The 24,714-nt window shown below is 42.0% G+C and overlaps 1 protein-coding gene across 1 annotated transcript in view; it reads right to left on the reverse strand.

The window, feature by feature from the left end:
• Positions 1-990: 990 nt before the first annotated feature.
• Positions 991-24,714, reverse strand: part of LOC308695671 (uncharacterized protein) — a gene marked incomplete at its 5' end in the record, with an annotated part of 63,983 nt that continues 40,259 nt past the window's right edge. Inside the window, 11 exons of the mRNA XM_081373849.1 lie at positions 991-1,226; positions 2,078-2,239; positions 2,475-2,648; positions 9,606-9,779; positions 20,211-20,384; positions 20,618-20,791; positions 21,025-21,198; positions 21,432-21,605; positions 21,828-22,001; positions 22,235-22,408; positions 22,631-22,724. Coding sequence (XP_081229975.1) covers positions 1,124-1,226; positions 2,078-2,239; positions 2,475-2,648; positions 9,606-9,779; positions 20,211-20,384; positions 20,618-20,791; positions 21,025-21,198; positions 21,432-21,605; positions 21,828-22,001; positions 22,235-22,408; positions 22,631-22,724 — 1,751 coding nt within the window. The 3' untranslated portion in view covers positions 991-1,123. The remainder of the gene's footprint in view (positions 1,227-2,077; positions 2,240-2,474; positions 2,649-9,605; positions 9,780-20,210; positions 20,385-20,617; positions 20,792-21,024; positions 21,199-21,431; positions 21,606-21,827; positions 22,002-22,234; positions 22,409-22,630; positions 22,725-24,714) is intronic.

The raw sequence follows: 24,714 nt of genomic DNA on the forward strand, positions 1-24,714 counted from the left end.
ATTGTGATCCACTATACCCCTCATGGTATGCTGTCAGTTTATATCCCCTCTGTTAAAATAAAAATGTTTATTCCTTTACTTATTTTGGGAATGTTTTCATCATTAGAATCGTCAGTATCTTACTCACATGATTGTAAGGGTGCTTTCACACTGCAGTTTAGTCCGGAACGGGGAACGGTTCGCATGAAAGATCGCTAATGTGAACGCTGTCATGTGGACCCGGGTGCGCACTGGGGTCCCGAACCCGAGACTACCTGGAGGAGGCGCTCTGAGTTCGGTTGCTCCCGAGCCGTGCCGCGGTTATTAATGGACATCCACTGTCTCCTCAAAAGAGTTCGTTTGCAAGCAGCAGAAAACCACCTTATGCGTCTCACACACACACACACACACACACACACACACACACACACACACACACACACACACACACACACACACACACAGAGTAAACCTGTGTTGTTCACTCAGCTGTGCATAATAGCTGATTTAGTTATTTTAAACTTTGATAATAGTATGGCGAAAAATCAATGACAAAATTAACGGAGCGCACAACTGATGCTGGCGCACGCAGTAAATGACATTCATGAGAGGAAATTGGAAATTGTTAGATAAATATAGAGGACATATCTCACCAAAAAAATACACAACACAACATAATATTAAAAAAAAACTATATATATATACTGTGTTTCTGACACAGTATACACAAATGTATTCCAAAACACAGATTTTACAAAAAAAAATAAGAATAATATTTTTTTATATATATATATATATTTTTTATATAAGACATGTACAACTTCACACAAATACAAATCAGAATCAACAATATATTCCCAATTCCAAAACTTGGATTTCACACAAAACTAAATAGATATTTATAATAATGCATTATTATATTTATATTATAAATAATTATTATACATCCTAAACCAACATTGATCATTCAATATCATGTTTCTAAAACGCATGCTAACACACACACTGCTTTATTTAATTGTTAAGTCTGAGTCTCTTCCACCTTTATGAAACACATTTGCACATTTATTTCTCCTCATAGACAGCAGTGAGACTCTTCTGTGGATCAGCTGATGGTTTCTGCTCCTCTCATGATCATTTCACACTACGATATAACACATCTGTCAGAGTCTGGTGATCGACCTTTATCAGGGATGTTTGGTGATCGATCTTCATCAGGGATGTTTGGTGATCGATCTTCATCTACTCTGTAAAGTGGAACAGAAGAGAAAACAATCAGAGTTCAGTGGAACAAAGTGCAAATTATTATATTTCAATTACATGTTTTTTTTTAGTAAAAATAAGTTAAATTGAATTCCTGTAATCAGATTAATTACTGACTCTACATGATCTTGCATAGATATCTGTGTTTTTAAATATAATAGATGTAAAGCATGAATCATGTTCATATGTGTGTGTGTGTGTGTGTGTGTGTGTGTGTGTGTGTGTGTGTGTGTGTGTGTGTGTGTGTCGGTGCGACTCCTATTGAGTCTCTGTAAAGGAGAAACTAATGAATGTACGGCGTATTAAATAAACCACAGGGAGCAAATACAAATGTTATTTTGAGTTCAAACACAAACCTTTAGTTAAAGCCGTTTGTCCTCTAGTTTAAACATGTTTGTAGGCTCTTAGTAAATAACTGAGAGTAAAGTAAGTGTAAAGTAGTGTGACGTGTGTCTTGTCACAGTAAAAACACACTAGAGACAGAGACATTTCTCATGTGAGCTGGACGCTGTGAGCTGAAGCTGGAACTGCACTGATTTTAGCAGGAGTGCAGCGTTTACTACAATCTGACCAAGTCTGTTTTCACACTGAAATGATTCACTTCTACTGACACAGTTAATAAAGCAGGTGTTGATGTATAAAGCTGTGACAGTGAGCTTTTCTTCTCTTTCCTCCTTTGTGTTAAACATTTCAATAACTTCACATTCTGTTCTCACACAAACCCTTTGTTGCAATAAAGCTTAATGATGATTTCCTTTCACGAAGGTTTGAAAGGTTTGTTCACATATCAGAGGTAAATGAAGATCTCTTTAATATCTCAGTGATGTTTCCTCACCTCAGGACACAGTTTGAGTCTCGTAGCTCGTCTCTGAGCCGCTGCCGTGAGTCTCCTATCTTATTGTCTCTCAGATCAAGCTCTTTTAAAAACTGCAGTGCTTTTGAGTTCGTCAAAGACTGAGTTAAAGAAGAAACATCTGTAATGCCACAGCGATATAGACTAGAAAGACACAAACAGAGGAAGAGAGATTATCTTACAAACAAATCATGAATGTGAAGAATTTTACACAAATATAATGTGAACTCAGACTCTTTGTGAGATATTGAGAATAAAGTGTTTTAGTTTAAAACCCCAGAAAGTGCACTGCTATAAACAATGAAACATAAGCCCTGCTGTCTTCAAATAAATAAACTTCAGTCACACTGTAATTGCTGTACAGTATAATGATACTAACTGTAGTTTCTCCAGCTTGAATTGTGGGTTCATCAGTAGATCACTGAGGTTTTTCACTCCAGAGTCTCCTAGTTTATTCCTGCTCAGGTCCAGCTCTCTCAGGTGTGACGGGTTTGATCTCAGAGCTGAAGTCAGGATGAGACTCTGTTTCTCTGTAATTCTGCATCTATTCAGACTGAAGACAGAGAGAGAAAATGACTCAGATCTATGATGATCAACTAGCGTGTTCATCTTCATCCAGCAGACTTTTGCTGACAAATAAACAGGAATATCAAGGTAAGGGTCACATGGAGAAAGACTACACATTGTTCATTTAAATATACGACCAACATTGTAACAATACAAAGGTTGAAATCATTGATGTATTTATGTTTACAGATTCATTTCATATAATTTTAAAGGGTCATGAAACCCAAGAAACACATTTTATGATGACGTGACGCGTGACCTTTCCAACGTGATGATGTAATACGTGGCACATCTCAGAGATGGTACAAGACGGGCATTTGTGGTTAAAAAGTATTTATACCATGGTCTGGGTGAATACTCGATTCTGATTGGCTGCAGAGTGTCCGTTAAAAGTGATAATGTACACCTAGGAAAGGCGTCCCGTCAGTTTGCCTGATGACAGTTTTAAATGATTGCGCTGGCTCAAACTCACTGGTCAACTGCTGCGGTCGGGTCGCTGTGGCCACGGTGCTTGGCAACGCCTGTATACGGGAGATATTAAATAGTGCGCTCGACTTAATAAATAAAAACCCTCACGATTTTTACTCTAAAACACATTAAAGTATTATTAATTGATTAAATATTTCTTTCTTTCGTAAGTGACCATGTTATAAGCGGGTTAATGCCCTTCGAGGTGTCCATTGTCAGGTATTAATGGACTTCGGCGGAGGCAACGCTCCGCTGCGCGTCGGACAGTTCACGCCTCGCCGTCGTCCATTAATACCTGATAATGGACACCTCGAAGGGCATTAACCCTTACATACTGTATATATATATAAACCAAAATACAGCGAATAGTCTTCTTGGCACGCCTACTTCTGAAAGTCAACATTTAGATTATGTGAACAAAGTTAAATGCATTGTAAAGGCCTAGGTCACCCTGAAATAAATCACAACGTGTTTCATGATAAAAACGTGACTTTAGTTTACAGTCCGGAAAATACAGCAGGTTATAGTAAATTATTGTACGGACCCCCTGGCACTGGAGGACTGAAAGCCTCAGAAGAAAGCCCTGTCGAGGCTCTTCCCCGGTGCGGGTCGTGTCGAGCCATTAGTCTGGGTGTTTGATGAGGAAAAGATGAAATGTAGAAGTTGCAATAAACGCGTTCAGAATCCGTAGTGGAGCTGAGGAAGAACTGATGACGGGACAGTTTGATCTTCGGCTGACAAATCAGAGGAAAGGTGCGTTTCATTCCCGCGCATGTGTAGAAATCGATTATTCAAGCTGTTTATAAATGTTTCTACCCGAGAACGAAAAACGAAAAATCAAACTGAATACTTGTTTTTAGTTTGTTTGAAAAAATAAAATGACTTTCAATATTAAATCAAAAAATGAATGAACGCAACGTACACGGTCCGTGTATCATCTGATCATTTCATTTCCTGTTTGGAATGGAATAACGAGAAATGAAAAGACGGATCGTTTATTCGGTGTTTCGTTTAGTTTAATAAACGGAAAATGAGATTTCGGCTCGATTTCTAATTTTTCGTTTGTGGTTTACAAATCGGATTATGGCTTTGATATTTGTTTTATAGATATATTGTTTGCACATGTGGGCGGAGCCGAAAAGGCCCTTTCATCTGATTGGTCAAACCGCTTCGTCTTCAGTACAGCCAGAATATGGGTGTATTCACACCAGGAAAGTCCGATAGTTCACTTGCTTTGGTCCGGACCAAATTTTTTTTTTTTTTTTTTGGTTTAGTACGGTTTGCTTTCACACTGCTCTTTTTGAAAGTGAACCAAAATTTGTAAACAAAACCACACGTGTGCTAAGGTCGTCCATTCATTGGACAAGGATTCTCAAGTAGGGAAATCAGGAAGTGCAAAAAAAAGGCTCAGCATGGAGATATTTCGTATTGCAATATTTGTTCTTTTACTGTTTTTGTGTTATTCTGTACAAACGCAATATGAACAAACTAATGAGTATCATATGATACAATGTCATCTATACGATGTTGTAATTCGGATTTTGAGAAGACGGCGATGTGCTGCAAGACAGTTCCGGCGGAGAGAACATACTCTCATGTGCGCCTACCATGGCATGCTGACAGTGGCACTGCGCAGAAGACGGATAAGGTATACAGTTTTCATTCATAGAGAGGGGCTATGTTCACACATTCAAATAATGAGATTCTTATTGTATATACTGCTAACAAGTGCTGTCAACGTTAACGCTTGCGATTAACTTTGTCCAGTTTAACGTAAATAAAAGCAGCCCCCCCCCCCAAACAACAACCTTGTATTGTAACTTTCGTCACATTATATGAACTCGCTCGTATTCATGCAAATGCTTTTAAAGCATTTATGTGCGATTAGACTAAAGAGAACGCTCTGTATGTGAATGTCCTGATGCACACACTCACTCATTCATTCATTCCATTCCAATGATCCACACACGACGCGCAGAAAGACGCGCAACAGTATCGTGTGGCCAGACAGCGCGCCGGAATGGAATTCTCTTTCGCACTTGAACGAACAAACACAAACCATTATGCCAAAATGTCCGTTGTGTTAAGTATCCTCATAAGAGCATAAGATCAGTCAAATAATTAAATGAACGTAAAGACTTAAAAATAATAAAAAATAAATAAAAACGATTGACTGCACTACTGCTAACATTACTGCATACTACTATGTGTAGTGCTATCCTTAATAAGTCAATAAGTCATGTATTGGCATTTTCATCACCCCAATTTACATAGTAAAAATATAACCATGTCACACTTTGCACACTGCTTTTTTCACCAGATTTGTCTGGCATAGGAGATAGTTATCAGTGTAAATAAAGACACAATCTGCACTCTTGAGTATTGAAAATTCTATAGACTACCTATGGTTAATAGATAGGCCTGTTGTTGTTTCAGCATGTGCCCCTCTATGTGAAACTGTCTGTAGCCTATAGGCTAATTTCTATCTTACATTCCTTTTTTCTGCCTTCCCTACAGGAGAATCTGGGTCAATCCACGCTCTCAGGATTGGTGGCAACTTATCAATAATAACTGGACTGACAGAGAGTGGTTGCTGAATTTCAGAATGAGAAAAGGCACATTCATTCATCTCTGTGGTATTCTTCGGCCCTATTTGACCCGCCAACACACCAGATACAGAAGACCACTCCCTGTAGAGATTCGTTTAGCAATTTGTCTGTGGAGGCTAGCAACAAACCTAGAATACAGGTCGATTTCCCACCTCTTTGGTGTTGGTACGTCCACTTGCTGCCTCATCACCCAAGAAGTAGTCACAGCCATAAATACAATCCTGAAACCACTGTACATCAAAACACCCTCTGATGCTGATTTAAGAACAACAGTACAAGGTTTTAGAGATAAGTGGGGATTCCCCCAAGTTGCTGGAGCCATTGATGGCTCCCATATACCCATCAAGGCTCCACCCATCACACCAGCAGACTACTTTAATCGCAAGGGGCAATATTCAGTCATCCTTCAGGCTGTGGTAGACAACAAAATGAAATTTTGGGACATAAATATTGGACAGCCAGGAAGAGTCCAAGATGCTCGTGTTTTTGCCCTTTCGTCTCTTTTTGATCGGGGCCAGAGCGGCAGACTGTTGCCACAATGGACTGAGAACTTTGAGGGAGTAAATGTGCCTCTAATGCTCTTAGGAGATGCTGCCTATCCATTACTCCCCTGGCTTATGAAGCCATTCCGCGAAGGCAGAGGAGTGACTGCTGAACAGATCAACTTCAACCACCGCCTGAGTCAGGCAAGGATGACTGTTGAGAGAGCCTTTGGGCGCCTCAAAGGTCGATGGAGATGCCTCCTTAAGCAACATGAAGCACACATTTCTCTGGTCAGCCAAATCATTTCAGCATGTTGTGTATTACACAACTTTTGTGAAGTCAACAATGAAATATTCAATGACGAAGACTATGAAGAGGATGAAGGTGAAGAGAATGAATTGGATGACAGACAGAATTGTGAGGAGACCGGAGATCAGAGTGGTCAAGATATTAGAAATGCACTGTGTGCCTATTTTTCAAGGCTGTAAGGGTAATGTTAAGGTACTTATATAATTGTCAGTCAAATTGAAGAAATCTTTTGCTTGTAATTGTTTTGATTCTGATTTAAATAGTTCAATTGTTGTTCATCAAAGCAAAAGATACTTAACCAGCAGCCAAGGTTGACCACTGACAATGTTTTATGTGATGGTTGACTTGAATGACTACAACAGAGTTTTGTAACAAAAAAAATAACTTTATTGCTGAGATAGCAAAGTGTTATACATGTTTTGTTATTTATTTTACACCACTTTTCATTCTCAAGAAAGGTTCTTTATAGCATTTTAAATAAACATACCTTTATTTTTTTACATCCAAAGTTTTCTTTACTGAGAATAGATTTTTAGAAAAAATAAAATTCTTTGTGGATGAAAATTTAAATGCTAAAACGTCTCTTCTTTGCTCATCTTTTCAGAAATGTAAACTTATTTATAACAATAAAACATAGTTTGCAACACTACAGATTGCTGTGCAACTACACTCACAGTAACACATGCAGACTCCTTTACAACAATGAGCCTAACGAACAATTATAATACAAACCGATAACAGTATGAGGTAGATTGCTGTGCACCTTCACCATCTACAAGTTGTAGAAATGCTCACTGTCATTCACTTGATGTAGTACAGCGGATATAGGCAGGTTGCCATGCGATTCAACAGATGAAACATTTTGAGCCTCTTCACCTGGTCTGACCATAGATGGTCGCAAGAGCTGCAGGGCCATGGGCTGCTGTGGTTGGGCCCAGGGTGGCTGAGGAATGGACCATGCACTGGTAGGGGTTAAATTCATTGGTGCTGGTGGAATCAACTGGGTTGGGGGTGGAATAAAGTGGGTTGGCATCAAGTGAGTTGGGTGCTGCGAGGGTGGGTGCTGTGACTGACCAGAAGACAATGCATTAGCGAGAGTGGCCACTAGCTGTGTAAACGATTTGCCTCTTGCTGAGCTTGCATAGCTTGAAATCTCCTTTCCTCTGCCTCCTGATGTGCCCTCAGCAAATTCTCAAGGAATGCGTTCTCCTGTGCTTGCCGTTTTTGCTCAGCTTCATACATTTCATGTAGCTGCTTGCTTTGCTGAGCCATATAAGCCTGCAGCCCACTATCATCCAGACAATCTTTGGCCTTACGCTTCCTTCCCAGGTGCTTCCTAGCTTGAGCCCCAGGAATGGCCAGCCTTGCACTGCTTTCTCCATGCTGCTCATCACAAATGGGTGTGGCATCGCTGTCATCCATGTCAGTGGATGTGGCAAGAGGAGAATCTGTGGGACCATTCGATTCTGGATCGTTGGGCGTCATTCCCTTTTCTCCTGTAAATAAAAAAAAATTGCATTAAACTCAAAAAGGCAACAACATGCTACTGAATGTCAACAAGAATTTCAGCCGTGATCATGAAGCTTCTGATGGCAACATCATGAATGGAATACGCATATTAACATATTCCATTAGTCTATATAGCCTAGTCTAGAGTCAGAGACAGAGGTCAGCATTTGTTCACCCAGTTCAGCCTATTCTACTGCAGGCCTATAGCATGTAGAATTGTGTTGCTTCTAGGTATTGTCACTACATCGTTCAAAAGCAAAACGGTGGTGGCAGGTAATACCGTATATTTTTTATGATGTGCGTTATTCACAAAAATGATGGTTCCTTTCTACATAATACAAAACTGAAAAAACCTCATGTATTCTATGATCTTAGACTATACCAATAATATATAGTTTGTAACAATTACTTCAGATAGGCTATAAAATGTAAAGATTATATATATATATATATATATTATTCTGACAGTTTGCCCACCTATGGAACAGTGACAGTTAACAGATAATATTACTAATAATTCAAACTTTGTTAACGTTATTCATCCTCTGCATTGTACCCATCCCTCTCAGGCAGGGAATGGCAAATCATATGAATGTAATGAACAATTGTCACTTTTCGACCAAAATCATAAATCATAAATTTATTGCATGTGTGTGTAGCCATTCACTCACCATTTTCATCAAACTCGATTTCTCCAGAGTAGCTGCTAGAAGATGGTTGAGTCATTTGGCTTGATGAGGTCTTGTCTGTAGGGCTATATGACTCGACAATGTCAACGGGACAAACTGTTGGTCGCGTTCCTAGGATTTTGTCCAGTTCGTCGTACCATTGACATTTTTCTTTCTCTTCTCCTGAATTTCCACTCTTGTTTAGAGCATCGCGCACTTTCATATAATGCTGCCGAAGTTTTTTTACTTTAACGCGGCACTGTGCGGGAGACCGCTCATATCCCCTCTCCTTCATCCATTCAGTAAACATATTGAACACATCAGTATTTTTATGTGTCCTCTCCAGCAGCTGTGCTACATGGGCATCTGCCCAAATGTTAATAAGGCAGCTCGTCTCTTCGAAGCTCCAGGTCAAACCACGACTCATTTTATCAAGTAAATCAACAACAGATCACTTTCCCATAACGCAACTACGACTACGGAAGCCTGTTAACTCAAAGGCGCAGTGCTTTCTTGCAATTGGGTCGGTTCATGTTCACACCGTAAACGAACCGTACCAGAGTTCGTTTGGAACCGTACCGAGACCACCTCTTCAGCTGGGTCTCGGTTCGATTGTTTGGTCCGCACCCGAGTTCGATTGCTGTATTCACACCTGCCCAAAAGGTCCGCACCAAGGGGGGAAACGAACTAGAGTTCGATTCAATCGAACCAAACGAGGCAGGTGTGAATACACCCTAAGAGTCCGTACGGCACACTCACATCCCACTTTAACCCCCTGTGAGCAATAGGGAAACCCAGAAAGTGCACTGCTATAAACAATGAAACATAAGCCCTGCTGTCTTCAAATAAATAAACTTCAGTCACACTGTAATTGCTGTACAGTATAATGATACTAACTGTAGTTTCTCCAGCTTGAATTGTGGGTTCATCAGTAGATCACTGAGGTTTTTCACTCCAGAGTCTCTTAGTGTATTCCCGCTCAGGTCCAGCTCTCTCAGGTGTGACGGGTTTGATTTCAGAGCTGAAGTCACATCAGAACAACCTTCATCTGTCATATCACAGCGGATTAAACTACATTAGCAGAGAGAGAGAGCAGAAAATAAGACAGAAGAAAAGAAAACTCTTTATTCTGTAAAGTCACATCATCTTCATCAGCAAATAAAACAGAGGAAGAGAGATCTTCATCTTTATTTCACCAGATCACAAAATACTAAGTTTGCACAAATACAATATTAAAGTGTTTTAGTCTAAATAGATTGGTATCATGATGGTATAATTGGTACAGATCTGGCCTTTAAAAACGCGCGTTTTCTCCCGCGGCATTCGGCAATTCGTCTCGTAGAGTCTCGCAGAATTCTGCAAGTGCTTTCGGGGGGCGCTACTTACAAATTCCCTCAATGTGTTTCGCTTCACAGAATATCCACCAGGTGGCGCATAAAAAACAACTTTACATTAGATTTTTTCTTTTAATTCACATTACGTCATGATTGTGAGAAAACATCCACAATAAAATATAAATTATAAATAGTAATAGACACAAATATTTACAGTAGGCTACTGTATTATACAGACATTTGAAAATATTTGTAAATGCAAAAGGTTCATTAAGACAAGAAGGGGTATTGGACAACGTTTACGAATTTTTATATGCTTTGTCATTGCTGTGGTTTCCAGGAGATGAGTGCATGCAGACTATTTAACATTGCTTTTATTAAAACAGCAAAGTGACGTTCTTGCCAGTAGCCTAGCGCATAACTTTTTTGTACAACTATTAAGATCATATGGGGTGGTGATGGCGCAGTGGATAAGACACACGCCTTTGGTGTGAGAGACCCGGGTTCGAATCCACTGTGAGACACCAATGTGTCCCTGAGCAAGACACTTAACCCCTAGTTGCTCCAGAGGCGTGCGACCTCTGACATGTATAGCAATTGTAAGTCGCTTTGGATAAAAGCGTCAGCTAAATGAATAAATGTAAATGTAAAATGTAAAAATGTAAGATGATTGTGCATGCAATGCGCATTTATATAAGTGCAACAGAGAATTTAGTGTGAGCATAATACACGTGACTCTGCCTGTAAAAACCCAGCAGTATTTTTTATATATATACACAAAATAATCCTAACATAATGCAATTAAATAATGCGACTTACCCAGATTCTTAATTCGTGCAGATATTTCTTGTGAGGTAATGTTGCAGCTCAACGCGTAGCATTTATATTTTGGGCGCATCTGATTTGCCATTACATTATTAATAAATATTTTAATTGAACTGTCTTAATGCATTAAGCATAAAGATTTTTCCCCGTTAGTCTCAGAATGTCCGGGGTTGGTTTAAGGTCTTGCCGACAGTTTGTAAATCTTCTAAATATTCATATTCACAAATTCCATACAAAGGGTGATCAACAGTTATGACTTCTAAAATAAAATAAAAATGACCAGATAAGAGGTATCTGATTGACAGTTTGACAGATGTTGTTTTAAAAAAATAATTACAACATTATGGGGAAGTGGTATTAAATATTCGGTAACACATGGCCTAATACAATTATTTTAAGTATGCATTTTGTTCAGTTTTGCTTTTACAAAATGTTCCCTGTTTTTTATATAATTAATTTAATCTAAGATGTGCGTTATATCGCTTGTTGATCATTATTTGTGTTGTCGAATTTTGACACAGTTTCATTACTTGTTCATAATAATTTGATTCATAATTATGTCGTTTTTTTCTAAAAGTAAAATTAAAAAAACTAAAAGTTTTTCTAAAAGCAATATTCTAAAGAGATACAAAGACAGTGTACGTGTACCCACCAGATTTTGCCATGAGTCATTTTGTACCCACCACTTTTAACGTCCGTTGACCGTTTTCAGTGGTTATGAGGAGCAATATGAGAGAAATTTTTTGTAATCATTGTCTGACACAACAAAAAAAAATTATAATATTCATTTTATTTTAATTTTCGTGTTCGCATTTATGAGGGAAAAAACAATGTGTCAGTTTACGGTAATGGACGTGAGCGCTCTAAAAGCGGCAATAAAAGACTGCTTTAAAACTTTCACAGAGACCTCAAACAGAACAGCTGCCTTTCTTTAAATCATATTTCGTTTTGTATTAATTATATCTTAATTTTAATCAATGTTTCGTGAACCAATTGCCTGGATTTAAGAAGTAAATATAGCAGACAATCACGACATTGGAGGCGCCGGCGATATCTCATAAATGAACCGAAACTCAGCGTGTAATGCACATTCACATTTACAGTGTATTTAGACACATTTAGACGCATTCATAATCATTACTTTTACCGGTTCTTTGTGGCAAGCTTTATGCGTGCGGTCGTGCGCTTGAGTGCGGCTATATTATAGTAAATGCTCATTACTTAAAACAAAGCATAAGCCTCTTCCTGGCATGCAATGGAATCTACAATGTCAGTTGGTTATATCAACATATGTCAAATTAAGTTACGCGATATCAACAAATTAAGCTATAAACATTAATTTGAAATAACTTAAAGCGTATGTATAGTATATTTGCTTAAATAGCATTTAAACAAAGGAACTGCAAGGGATTAAAACCCTGCCCACACGCTGGTGAAAACTGGAAAAACGTACTCGGTTACTAACGTAACCTCGGTTCTCTCTAGAGAGAGGAACGAGTACTGCGTAGAATACGCTAGGGGAAAATCCTTTTCCACGAGAATACTGAAGCCAAAAAAATTATCCTTTAATTTTGCATTAATGTAAAACGCGTTGCGGCAGCATACAGACATAGGCGAGGCAGCTCGCGCGCCTATTGGCTGGTCTGCTGGCAACTGCTTAAGCCTATCGAGCGAGACCTAGAGTGACGTCAGACCCAATGAGGGTGCTTCGCGCCCTCTGCGTCACGTCCCGCCGAAACGGGCGTGGCTTAGGTCTATAAATACCGCTCGCAAGCATTATTTCTCTGGTTTTTCATAGTCGAAGCAACCAGAGCGCGTGCAGGCACGGCAGGATACGCAGTACTCGTTCCTCTCTCTAGAGAGAACCGAGGTTACGTTAGTAACCGAGTACGTTCTCTTACGAGAGATACTCTCGTACTGCGTAGAATACGCTAGGGGAACCTAATGTAAAACGCCGTGCGTGCTGGGATCTGATACCATAGACTCAAGGGCGACAGCCCGGAGTTCATACAGTACATAATCACCCAGGGGACCCACAGGGAATCCTGGAAGAAAGGGGGGTTAGCCACTATCTTCCTTATAGCAGCATAGAGCAAGGATTGCAGTACTCAATAGCTGCATAACTGACAGCGCCAGCTATGAGATTTTGGCCATACTAGACCGACAGTAGTCTGGCCTGTAGTGCGGGAACCTCTAGGTTGTAAAACCTTATAAATGTAGACGGAGAGGCCCAGCCTGCCGCCATACAAATATCTTGCAAGGCAATCCCACTTGACCATGCCCACGATGAAGCCATGCTTCTCGTGGAGTGCGCTTTGACACCCAGCGGGCACTGCATGCCCTTGGTTGTGTAAGCTAGCGCTATCGCGTCCACTACCCATCTGGATAGGGTCTGTTTCGAAGCGGCTTGTCCCTTAGAACGTCCGCTGAACGAAACAAAGAGCCGCTCCATCTGTCTGAAAACAGACGAGCGAGACACATAAGCTCTTAACGCCCTGACTGGGCAAAGGGAGCTTTCGTCCATATTTCCTTCAGTGACCGGCAGGGCAGACAGGGAAATGACCTGTGCTCTGAACGGTGTATTGAGGGATTTAGGAACATAACCGTGCTTAGGTTTGAGTATAACTCTAGAGTCATTCGGCCCAAATTCCATGCACGTCGCGCTTACTGAGAGCGCGTGTAAGTCCCCTATGCGCTTCACTGAAGCGAGAGCCAGAAGAAACGCCGTCTTGAAAGACAGGTGTTTAAGATCAATCTCCTGCAAGGGCTCAAATGGATGACCTTTCATGGCTTCCAGTACCGTAGAAAGGTCCCATATAGGGACTGTGGGAGGTCTGGGAGGATTCAGTCTCTTAGCTCCACGAAGGAAGCGAATAACTAAATCATTCCTTCCAATAGACTGGCCGAGCGTGGTCGAAGAGAACACTGCTATGGCCGCTACATAGACTTTGAGCGTGGAAGGGGACCTGCCCTTATCCAACAGCTCCTGTAGGAAGGAAAGAACCTCCGTCACACCGCAATGCAGGGGTGACACACCACGAGCTGTGCACCAGCTAGAGAACACTGACCATTTTGAGGCATAGAGACGTCGCGTAGACGGAGCTCTGGCCTGTGTGATAGTGTTTAGCACTCCCTGTGGGAGGTCAGCGGGTACCCATTGATGGCCCACACATGGAGGGACCACAGCTCTGGGTGAGGATGCCAAATCGAGCCGTTGGCTTGAGAGAGGAGATCCCTCCTCAGAGGCACTGGCCACGGGGCGGTGCTTGCTAACTGCATCGCGATTGGGAACCAAGGTTGGCTCATCCAAAGTGGGGCTACAAGCAGCACTGAGCGTCCTTCTTCCCTGACCCGTTCTATCACCTGAGTCAGGAGGGAGACGGGGGGAAAAGCGTAGAGAGGACGGCGAGGCCACTCGTGGGTCAGCGCGTCCTTGCTCTTCGAGAAAAATTCTGGACAGTGAGCGTTTTCCTGAGACGCGAACAGGTCTACTTCCGCTCTGCCGAATTTCTTCCACAGCAGCTGGACTGTCTGTGGGTGCAAAGACCATTCCCCTGTCGGAACTTGGTTCCTGGACAGTCTGTCTGGTCCTATGTTTAGGAGCCCTGGCACGTGCGCTGCTCTCAGTGAGAGCAGGTTGCTGCGGGCCCATATCAGGAGGCGCCTGGTTAGCCTGTACAGAGACAGGGACCTGAGGCCGCCCTGGCGATTTATGTAGGACACCACTGAGACGTTGTCTGAACGTATTAGCACGTGGTGCCCCTGTATGAGGGGACAAAAGCGCGTGAGCGCTTTGCTCACTGCCAACATTTCGAGGCAGTTGATATGTAAGAGCTTCTCCCGCTTTGACCATAGGCCAAAAAACGGTCTGCCCTCGAGCAGCGCTCCCCATCCCGAGGTGGATGCGTCCGTGGACACCACCATCACTCTCGAGGAAGTCCCCAGGCTTACACCTGATTGGTACCAGTCTTTTGCCTCCCAAGGTTTCAAAGCTGCAATGCATGCTCGATTGACCTTGACGCGAAGCCGACCGGAGGCCCACGCTGAGCGTGGTACTCTCTTTCTGAGCCAGAACTGCAGTGGGCGCATGCGCAGAAGGCCCAACTGGAGAACTGAAGATGCTGAGGCCATCAGGCCGAGCATCCTTTGAAAAGCTTTGAGAGGGACTATCGCGCCGCAGCGGAACGCGCCGGCTGCGCGACGAATGTCTAGTGTGCGCTGAGATGACAGGCGTGCTGTCATTAGCAGCGAGTTCAGCTCTATTCCCAGAAAAGATATAATCTGTCTGGGGAAAAGTGAGCTCTTCTCCCAATTCACTGCGAGACCGAGATTCTCGAGGTGATCGAGTAAAATGGTCCTGTGCTCTACGAGCTCTGAGTGAGATTGGGCTAGAATCAGCCAGTCGTCCAGATAGTTCAGCACTCGTATGCCCCGTATCTGAGGGGTGCGAGCGCTGCATCCATGCACCTCGTAAATGTACGGGGTGCCAGGGACAAGCCGAAAGGCAGGACTGTGTACTGATATGCCTGGCCCTCGAAGGCGAATCTCAAAAATCGCCTGTGACGTGACGCTATCTGTATTTGAAAATACGCGTCTTTTAGATCTATTGACACAAACCAGTCCCCCTGGCGGACGTGCGCGAGGATTTTTCTGGTTGTGAGCATCCTGAACTGGCGCTTCATAAGCGCTCTGTTCAACTGCCGCAGATCTAGTATGGGTCTGAGACCCCCGTCTTTTTTGGGCACCAGGAAGTATCTGCTGTAAAGCCCCCCTCGCTTTGAGCTTGAGATAGGGGTTCTATAGCCCCTTTGCTCAACAGTTTCAAAAACTCGGCTCGAAGTAGATGGGCTACTTTCGATTCTACCGTGGTCTCGACGCGCGCCATGAAGCGGCGAGGGCGTCGGCGAAACTGCAGCGAATAGCCTCCTTTATGATGTTCAGCACCCATCTCGAAAACCCCGGGAAGCTTTTCCCACGCAGGTGCGCGAGTAGCTAGGGGCCGGATGCGAAGCGCGCTCTGATCGGCTCGCGATACAGCGGCTTTTGCGTGCTGTGACATAAGCGTCGCGCTCATGACATCTGAGGCAGGGGGCGCGCTGATAACAGCGGGCAGAATGCCCGCGCTCGACTCCTCCGCAGTGTTTAGCTGAGAGGAGGAGGGCTGGGCTAGTTTCATGTCTGTGTGTGGGCGTGGGCGCAGAGCAGCGGGCACATACACCACTTTTACAGCATTGCTCGCGTGAGCAGAGCGTATGCATACTGGTCCTGTATTTACAGAGACCGTGAGACATGTGGGAAGTAGCGTTTGTGGGCACTGGGTAGTGTGCACGTTTGCTACGTTTAAAGCGCAATCGATCTGAGTCGATTTTATGTGCGCAAGCCCTGTGTGAAGGGCTGTGTTTGTGTGTAGGAATGGGCACTGAGTAGTAGCCATTTTTTCTACACATGAAAACACCGTCGGCCGTGGCCGGGACACCAGAAAATACACTCTTTAAGGGATTTATCTGGGTAGCCATAAAAAGGCTTTTTTATGCAGGCAAGCGGGCAATGGAACCGGCTTGTTGGCTGCTAAATACGCTGGACCAGTCACATTTCTTGGAACTGGACGAGCGGCAAGGTTTGGGTGCAGGCGAGGGGGTTGTACAACGCACTCGTTGGCTGCAAAATACACATCTGCAGTCGCCTCTTCAGGGAACTGACAGAGCGAGCATTGGCGGCATAATTTTATTTGCCGGTAGACCCGGGATCGAACACGGGTCTCTCGTGCGGAAATCTGTGATTCTGCCACTGGCCCACAGGGGATGACACATAAGATTTCAGTCAGCGCGAGTTTTATCAGAGAGCGTCAACATGCTGGCGTTTGATTGCAGGCGTGCGTGTAACAACAGGCTCGCTCACTGCAATAAAGACATTTCCAGTCGCCTGAATATCAGAGGGGAATGAGAAATGTGTAAGAGATTGAGATCGGCCCGGCCACAGCGGGACTAAAACACTCTTTTCTCCTTTCGCCAGTGACGCACAGGAACCATAGAAACGGTGTCTGGGTGCAGGCGAGCGGGTTACACAACGCGCTCGTCGGCTGCAAAATGCACGTCTGCAGTCGCCTTCCAGGGAACTGACAGAACGAAGCATTGGCGGCATAATTTTTCTGCCGTTAGACCGGGATTCGAACACCGGTCTCCCGTGTGACAAAACCTAGGTTTCCGCCACTGAGCCACAGGGGGGGAAACACAAAAGCTTTCAGATGCACGAGCATATAAAAGAGCGTCAACATGTTTACTTCGGCATTTGCTTGCAGGCGTGCGTGTATAATAAACAGGCACGTTTGCTGCAGTATAGACATTTCCAGTCGCCTGATCAGGGAACTGAGACATGTGTGAGAAATGAGGTCAGTCCGGTCTCGACGGGACTGTAAACACTTTTCTCCTTTCGCCAGTGACGCACGGGAACCATAGAAACGGTGTCTGGATGCAGGCGAGCGGGTTGTACAACGCGCTCGTCGGCTGCAAAATGCACGTCTGCAGTCGCCTTCCAGGGAACTGACAGAACGAAGCATTGGCGGCATAATTTATCTGCCGTTAGACCGGGATTCGAACACCGGTCTCCCGTGTGAAAAAACCTTGGATTCCGCCACTGAGCCACAGGGGGGAAACACAAAGGCTTTCAGATGCACGAGCATATGAAAGAGCGTCAACATGTTTTCTTCGGCGTTTGCTTGCAGGCGTGCGTGTATTAAACAGGCACGTTTGCTGCAGTATAGGCACTTCCAGTCGCCTGATCAGGGAACTGAGACGTGTGCGAGAAATGTGTTCAGTCCGGTCTCGACGGGACTGTAAACACTTTTCTCCTTTCGCCGGTGAGTGACGCGTGACGGTCCGCTCCAGACATCCCCTGTGAACGGCGCGGTTGCGCGGCTCGAACAGAGGGCGAGCAGGTATCATCCCCCAAGCAGGCAAGGCAAGCGGGCGAACCGGCGAGCTTTGCGGCTTGGAAGGACGGAGGAGCAGTCTCGGAGAAGGATGCCCGGTGAGTCCTCAGAGTCACCATAGGCAGTACCTAGCTCAGTGAGGGCAGTCGCCGTCAGCGAGCGCGAGAACTGCGTGATCCTCAGGAAAGGGGCGTCTTGAAAAAGACGCCCGGCTCTTTTAGTGCAATGAGAGTGTGTGTCGCGGTGGCGAGCACACACACAAGGCATAGTAAAAGAGAAAAGGATACAGCACCGGATAGCGCAGCAGGAAGGCGATGAAGGCGGCGCGGCCAGCAGCTTCTCGACTCGTCCCGCTGAAGTGCTTCTTCAACAGCGCGGCTTCTTCTCGGATCCAGCGATGTGAGTTGCTTCGCTGAAGGATGAAAAATCAGAGAAATAATGCTTGCGAGCGGTATTTATAGACCTAAGCCACGCCCGTTTCGGCGGGACGTGACGCAGAGGGCGCGAAGCGCCCTCATTGGGTCTGACGTCACTCTAGGTCTCGCTCGATAGGCTTAAGCAGTTGCCAGCAGACCAGCCAATAGGCGCGCGAGCTGCCTCGCCTATGTCTGTATGCTGCCGCAACGCGTTTTACATTAATGCAAAATTAAAGGATAATTTTTTTGGCTTCAGTATTCTCGTGGAAAAGGATTTTCCCCTAGCGTATTCTACGCAGTACTCGTTCCTCTCTCTAGAGAGAACCGAGGTTACGTTAGTAACCGAGTACGTTTTTCCAGTTTTCACCAGCGTGTGGGCAGGGTTTTAATCCCTTGCAGTTCCTTTGTTTAAATGCTATTTAAGCAAATATACTATACATACGCTTTAAGTTATTTCAAATTAATGTTTATAGCTTAATTTGTTGATATCGCGTAACTTAATTTGACATATGTTGATATAACCAACTGACATTGTAGATTCCATTGCATGCCAGGAAGAGGCTTATGCTTTGTTTTAAGTAATGAGCATTTACTATAATATAGCCGCACTCAAGCGCACGACCGCACGCATAAAGCTTGCCACAAAGAACCGGTAAAAGTAATGATTATGAATGCGTCTAAATGTGTCTAAATACACTGTAAATGTGAATGTGCATTACACGCTGAGTTTCGGTTCATTTATGAGATATCGCCGGCGCCTCCAATGTCGTGATTGTCTGCTATATTTACTTCTTAAATCCAGGCAATTGGTTCACGAAACATTGATTAAAATTAAGATATAATTAATACAAAACGAAATATGATTTAAAGAAAGGCAGCTGTTCTGTTTGAGGTCTCTGTGAAAGTTTTAAAGCAGTCTTTTATTGCCGCTTTTAGAGCGCTCACGTCCATTACCGTAAACTGACACATTGTTTTTTCCCTCATAAATGCGAACACGAAAATTAAAATAAAATGAATATTATAATTTTTTTTTGTTGTGTCAGACAATGATTACAAAAAATTTCTCTCATATTGCTCCTCATAACCACTGAAAACGGTCAACGGACGTTAAAAGTGGTGGGTACAAAATGACTCATGGCAAAATCTGGTGGGTACACGTACAATGTCTTTGTATCTCTTTAGAATATTGCTTTTAGAAAAAACTTTGTTTTTTTTACTTTTAGAAAAAAATGACATAATTATGAATCAAATTATTATGAACAAATAATGAAACTGTGTCAAAATTCGACAACACAAAGAATGATCAAAAAGCGATATAACGCACATCTCAGGTTAAATTAATTAAGCTCCTCATAACCACTGAAAACGGTAAAAAAAAATCGAACCAAAAGTCAAATTAATATGGACTGAAGTTAAAAGTGGTGGGTACAAAATGACTCATGACGAAATCTGGTGGGTGCGTACCCACCGTCCCCACCGAAATCGACGCCTATAAGGGAAACATGATAATATAAAAAGTACTGTACAGTAATGCAGAAAAGCGCATTACAACCATGTTAAAACTATTTAAAACGTTAAGATGCAAAAATGAACTAAATGTAAAATTAGATAATGATATTGCGCAAATGATCTCGGTCTCTTTAAAGGTCTTCGCAAATTATTGTGTTATAAGACTCAGTTATCATAGCCTACATCACGTCTCTTCTACTGTAAGTACACAGGAAAAAAAATAAGACAAATGATGCGCGTTTGAGTCGGATTTTTATGAAGAATATGTGACTGTTTATGTAACTGGCAAAAGAAAACATTGTATTCGTCATACTTCCTCAACTCAGTATGGCCACATGAAACACGACTGCCATCTACAGGTTTTAGTATTTCCTGCGTCCAACACCTAATCCCCCTTCTGCACGATCCCGCAGAATTTCGGAAGTGCTCGTGGCATTCTTTTCTCTGAGACGCGCATTTTTAAAGGCCACATCTGTATAATGATACTAACTTTAGTTTCTCCAGCTTGAATTGTGGGTTCATCAGTAGATCACTGAGGTTTTTCACTCCAGAGTCTCTTAGTGTATTCCCGCTCAGGTCCAGCTCTCTCAGGTGTGACGGGTTTGATTTCAGAGCTGAAGTCACATCAGAACAACCTTCATCTGTCATATCACACCGGCTTAACCTACATTAGCAGAGGGAGAGAAGAAAATAAGACAGAAGAAAAGAAAACTCTTTATTCTGTAAAGTCACATCATCTTCATCAGCAAATAAAGCAGAGGAAGAGAGATCTTCATCTTTATTTCACCAGATCACAAAATACTAAGTTTGCACAAATACAATATTAAAGTGTTTTAGTCTAAATAGATTGGTATCATGATGGTATCATGATGGTATAATTGGTATAATGATACTAACTGTAGTTTCTCCAGCTTGAGTTGTGGGTTCATCAGTAGATCACTGAGGTTTTTCACTCCAGAGTCTCCTAGTTTATTCCCGCTCAGGTCCAGCTCTCTCAGGTGTGACGGGTTTGATTTCAGAGCTGAAGTCACATCAGAACAACCTTCATCTGTCATATCACACCGGCTTAACCTACATTAGCAGAGGGAGAGAAGAAAATAAGACAGAAGAAAAGAAAACTCTTTATTCTGTAAAGTCACATCATCTTCATCAGCAAATAAAGCAGAGGAAGAGAGATCTTCATCTTTATTTCACCAGATCACAAAATACTAAGTTTGCACAAATACAATATTAAAGTGTTTTAGTCTAAATAGATTGGTATCATGATGGTATCATGATGGTATAATTGGTATAATGATACTAACTGTAGTTTCTCCAGCTTGAATTGTGGGTTCATCAGTAGATCACTGAGGGTTTTCACTCCAGAGTCTCCTAGTTTATTCCCGCTCAGGTCCAGCTCTCTCAGGTGTGACGGGTTTGATTTCAGAGCTGAAGTCACATCAGAACAACCTTCATCTGTCATATCACACCGGCTTAACCTACATTAGCAGAGGGAGAGAAGAAAATAAGACAGAAGAAAAGAAAACTCTTTATTCTGTAAAGTCACATCATCTTCATCAGCAAATAAAGCAGAGGAAGAGAGATCTTCATCTTTATTTCACCAGATCACAAAATACTAAGTTTGCACAAATACAATATTAAAGTGTTTTAGTCTAAATAGATTGGTATCATGATGGTATCATGATGGTATAATTGGTATAATGATACTAACTGTAGTTTCTCCAGCTTGAGTTGTGGGTTCATCAGTAGATCACTGAGGTTTTTCACTCCAGAGTCTCTTAGTGTATTCCCGCTCAGGTCCAGCTCTCTCAGGTGTGACGGGTTTGATTTCAGAGCTGAAGTCACATCAGAACAACCTTCATCTGTCATATCACAGCGGATTAAACTACATTAGCAGAGAGAGAGCAGAAAATAAGACAGAAGAAAAGAAAACTCTTTATTCTGTAAAGTCACATCATCTTCATCAGCAAATAAAGCAGAGGAAGAGAGATCTTCATCTTTATTTCACCAGATCACAAAATACTAAGTTTGCACAAATACAATATTAAAGTGTTTTAGTCTAAATAGATTGGTATCATGATGGTATAATTGGTATAATGATACTAACTCTAGTTTCTCCAGCTTGAATTGTGGGTTCATCAGTAGATCACTGAGGTTTTTCACTCCAGAGTCTCTTAGTGTATTCCCGCTCAGGTCCAGCTCTCTCAGGTGTGACGGGTTTGATTTCAGAGCTGAAGTCACATCAGAACAACCTTCATCTGTCATATCACACCGGCTTAACCTACATTAGCAGAGGGAGAGAAGAAAATAAGACAGAAGAAAAGAAAACTCTTTATTCTGTAAAGTCACATCATCTTCATCAGCAAATAAAGCAGAGGAAGAGAGATCTTCATCTTTATTTCACCAGATCACAAAATACTAAGTTTGCACAAATACAATATTAAAGTGTTTTAGTCTAAATAGATTGGTATCATGATGGTATCATGATGGTATAATTGGTATAATGATACTAACTGTAGTTTCTCCAGCTTGAGTTGTGGGTTCATCAGTAGATCACTGAGGTTTTTCACTCCAGAGTCTCTTAGTGTATTCCCGCTCAGGTCCAGCTCTCTCAGGTGTGACGGGTTTGATTTCAGAGCTGAAGTCACATCAGAACAACCTTCATCTGTCATATCACAGCGGATTAAACTACATTAGCAGAGAGAGAGCAGAAAATAAGACAGAAGAAAAGAAAACTCTTTATTCTGTAAAGTCACATCATCTTCATCAGCAAATAAAGCAGAGGAAGAGAGATCTTCATCTTTATTTCACCAGATCACAAAATACTAAGTTTGCACAAATACAATATTAAAGTGTTTTAGTCTAAATAGATTGGTATCATGATGGTATAATTGGTATAATGATACTAACTCTAGTTTCTCCAGCTTGAATTGTGGGTTCATCAGTAGATCACTGAGGTTTTTCACTCCAGAGTCTCTTAGTGTATTCCCGCTCAGGTCCAGCTCTCTCAGGTGTGACGGGTTTGATTTCAGAGCTGAAGTCACATTAGAACAACCTTCATCTGTCATATCACAGCCTCTTAAACTACATTAGCAGAGAGAGAGCAGAAAATAAGACAGAAGAAAAGAAAACTCTTTATTCTGTAAAGTCACATCATCTTCATCAGCAAATAAAGCAGAGGAAGAGAGATCTTCATCTTTATTTCACCAGATCACAAAATACTAAGTTTGCACAAATACAATATTAAAGTGTTTTAGTCTAAATAGATTGGTATCATGATGGTATCATGATGGTATAATGATACTAACTGTAGTTTCTCCAGCTTGAGTTGTGGGTTCATCAGTAGATCACTGAGGTTTTTCACTCCAGAGTCTCCTAGATTATTCCAGCTCAGGTCCAGCTCTCTCAGGTGTGACGGGTTTGATTTCAGAGCTGAAGTCACATCAGAACAACCTTCATCTGTCATATCACAGCCTCTTAAACTACATTAGCAGAGAGAGAGCAGAAAATAAGACAGAAGAAAAGAAAACTCTTTATTCTGTAAAGTCACATCATCTTCATCAGCAAATAAAGCAGAGGAAGAGAGATCTTCATCTTTATTTCACCAGATCACAAAATACTAAGTTTGCACAAATACAATATTAAAGTGTTTTAGTCTAAATAGATTGGTATCATGATGGTATAATGATGGTATAATTGGTATAATGATACTAACTCTAGTTTCTCCAGCTTGAATTGTGGGTTCATCAGTAGATCACTGAGGTTTTTCACTCCAGAGTCTCCTAGTTTATTCCTGCTCAGGTCCAGCTCTCTCAGGTGTGACGGGTTTGATCTCAGAGCTGAAGTCAGGATGAGACTCTGTGTCTCTGTAATTCTGCATCTATTCAGACTGAAGACAGAGAGAGAAAATGACTCAGATCTATGATGATCAACTAGCGTGTTCATCTTCATCCTGCAGACTTTTGCTGACAAATAAACAGGGATATCAAGGTAAAGGTAACTGTCATGATTCCTGTCTGTGCTCTTCTTCTTCTTCTTCTTCTTCTTCTTCTTCTTCTTCTTCTTCTGTTAAGTTTTTTGGCAGTTTACAGTCAAAGTGTATTACCGCCATCTACTGGACTGAGGTGCAACCAAATGGATGTCATTCACTTACACACACACAAAAAACAAAAGCAAAAAAAAAATTTCTTTGATAAATGCTATCATAGCATTAGTGATGTTTTCTGATCTAGGCTCACTTAATAAAGTTTCTAAAGAAAATGTTTTATTTACTGCATTCACTTCCCTCTTCAGTTTCTCTCTTTGTCTGGAAAATCTTATGCATCTTAAAAGAACATGATCTACATCCTCTCTCACTCCACAATTCTCACATTTCCCAGATGGATGTTTATGTAAAATGTATAAGCTGTCATTTAAACCAGTATGGCCTATTCTCAGTCCAAACCTCTTCCTGTCTGTTTGAATAACTATATTTGCAACTTGAGATATATTTTTGTATACTGTATAAGTGTCTACCTTTTTATCCTTATCCCATTCAGCTTGCCATATTTTATTAACTTTGTGATTAATGAGTACCTTAACTTCTGATTTACTGAGTGGAATGCTTACTTGAACTTCCTCTTCTTTAGTAGCCTCTTTTGCCAGCCTGTCTGCTTCCTCATTACCACCAACTCCTTTATGGGCAGGAACCCATACAAACTGAATTAATATTCCCTGTTGACTAATTGCTAATATAATATTATTAATTTCATTCAATAAGTCCTGTCGGCATGATGATTCTCCATTTTGAATGGATGTGAGAGATGACATAGAATCAGAACAAATAACTGCCTTTGGGGGCCTAACTTCTTCTATCCAATGCAATGCGATATTAATGGCTGTCATTTCTGCTGCAAATATGGACAAATGATCTGATGTTCTCTTTTTAATTGAGATTTTATAATCAGGGATGTAAGCTGCAATACCTGTTTTACCCTCTGGATCTTTAGATGCAT

Source organism: Scardinius erythrophthalmus (assembly GCF_964197995.2).
Source record: "Scardinius erythrophthalmus genome assembly, chromosome: 9".
NCBI classification, from domain to species: Eukaryota; Metazoa; Chordata; class Actinopteri; order Cypriniformes; family Leuciscidae; genus Scardinius; species Scardinius erythrophthalmus.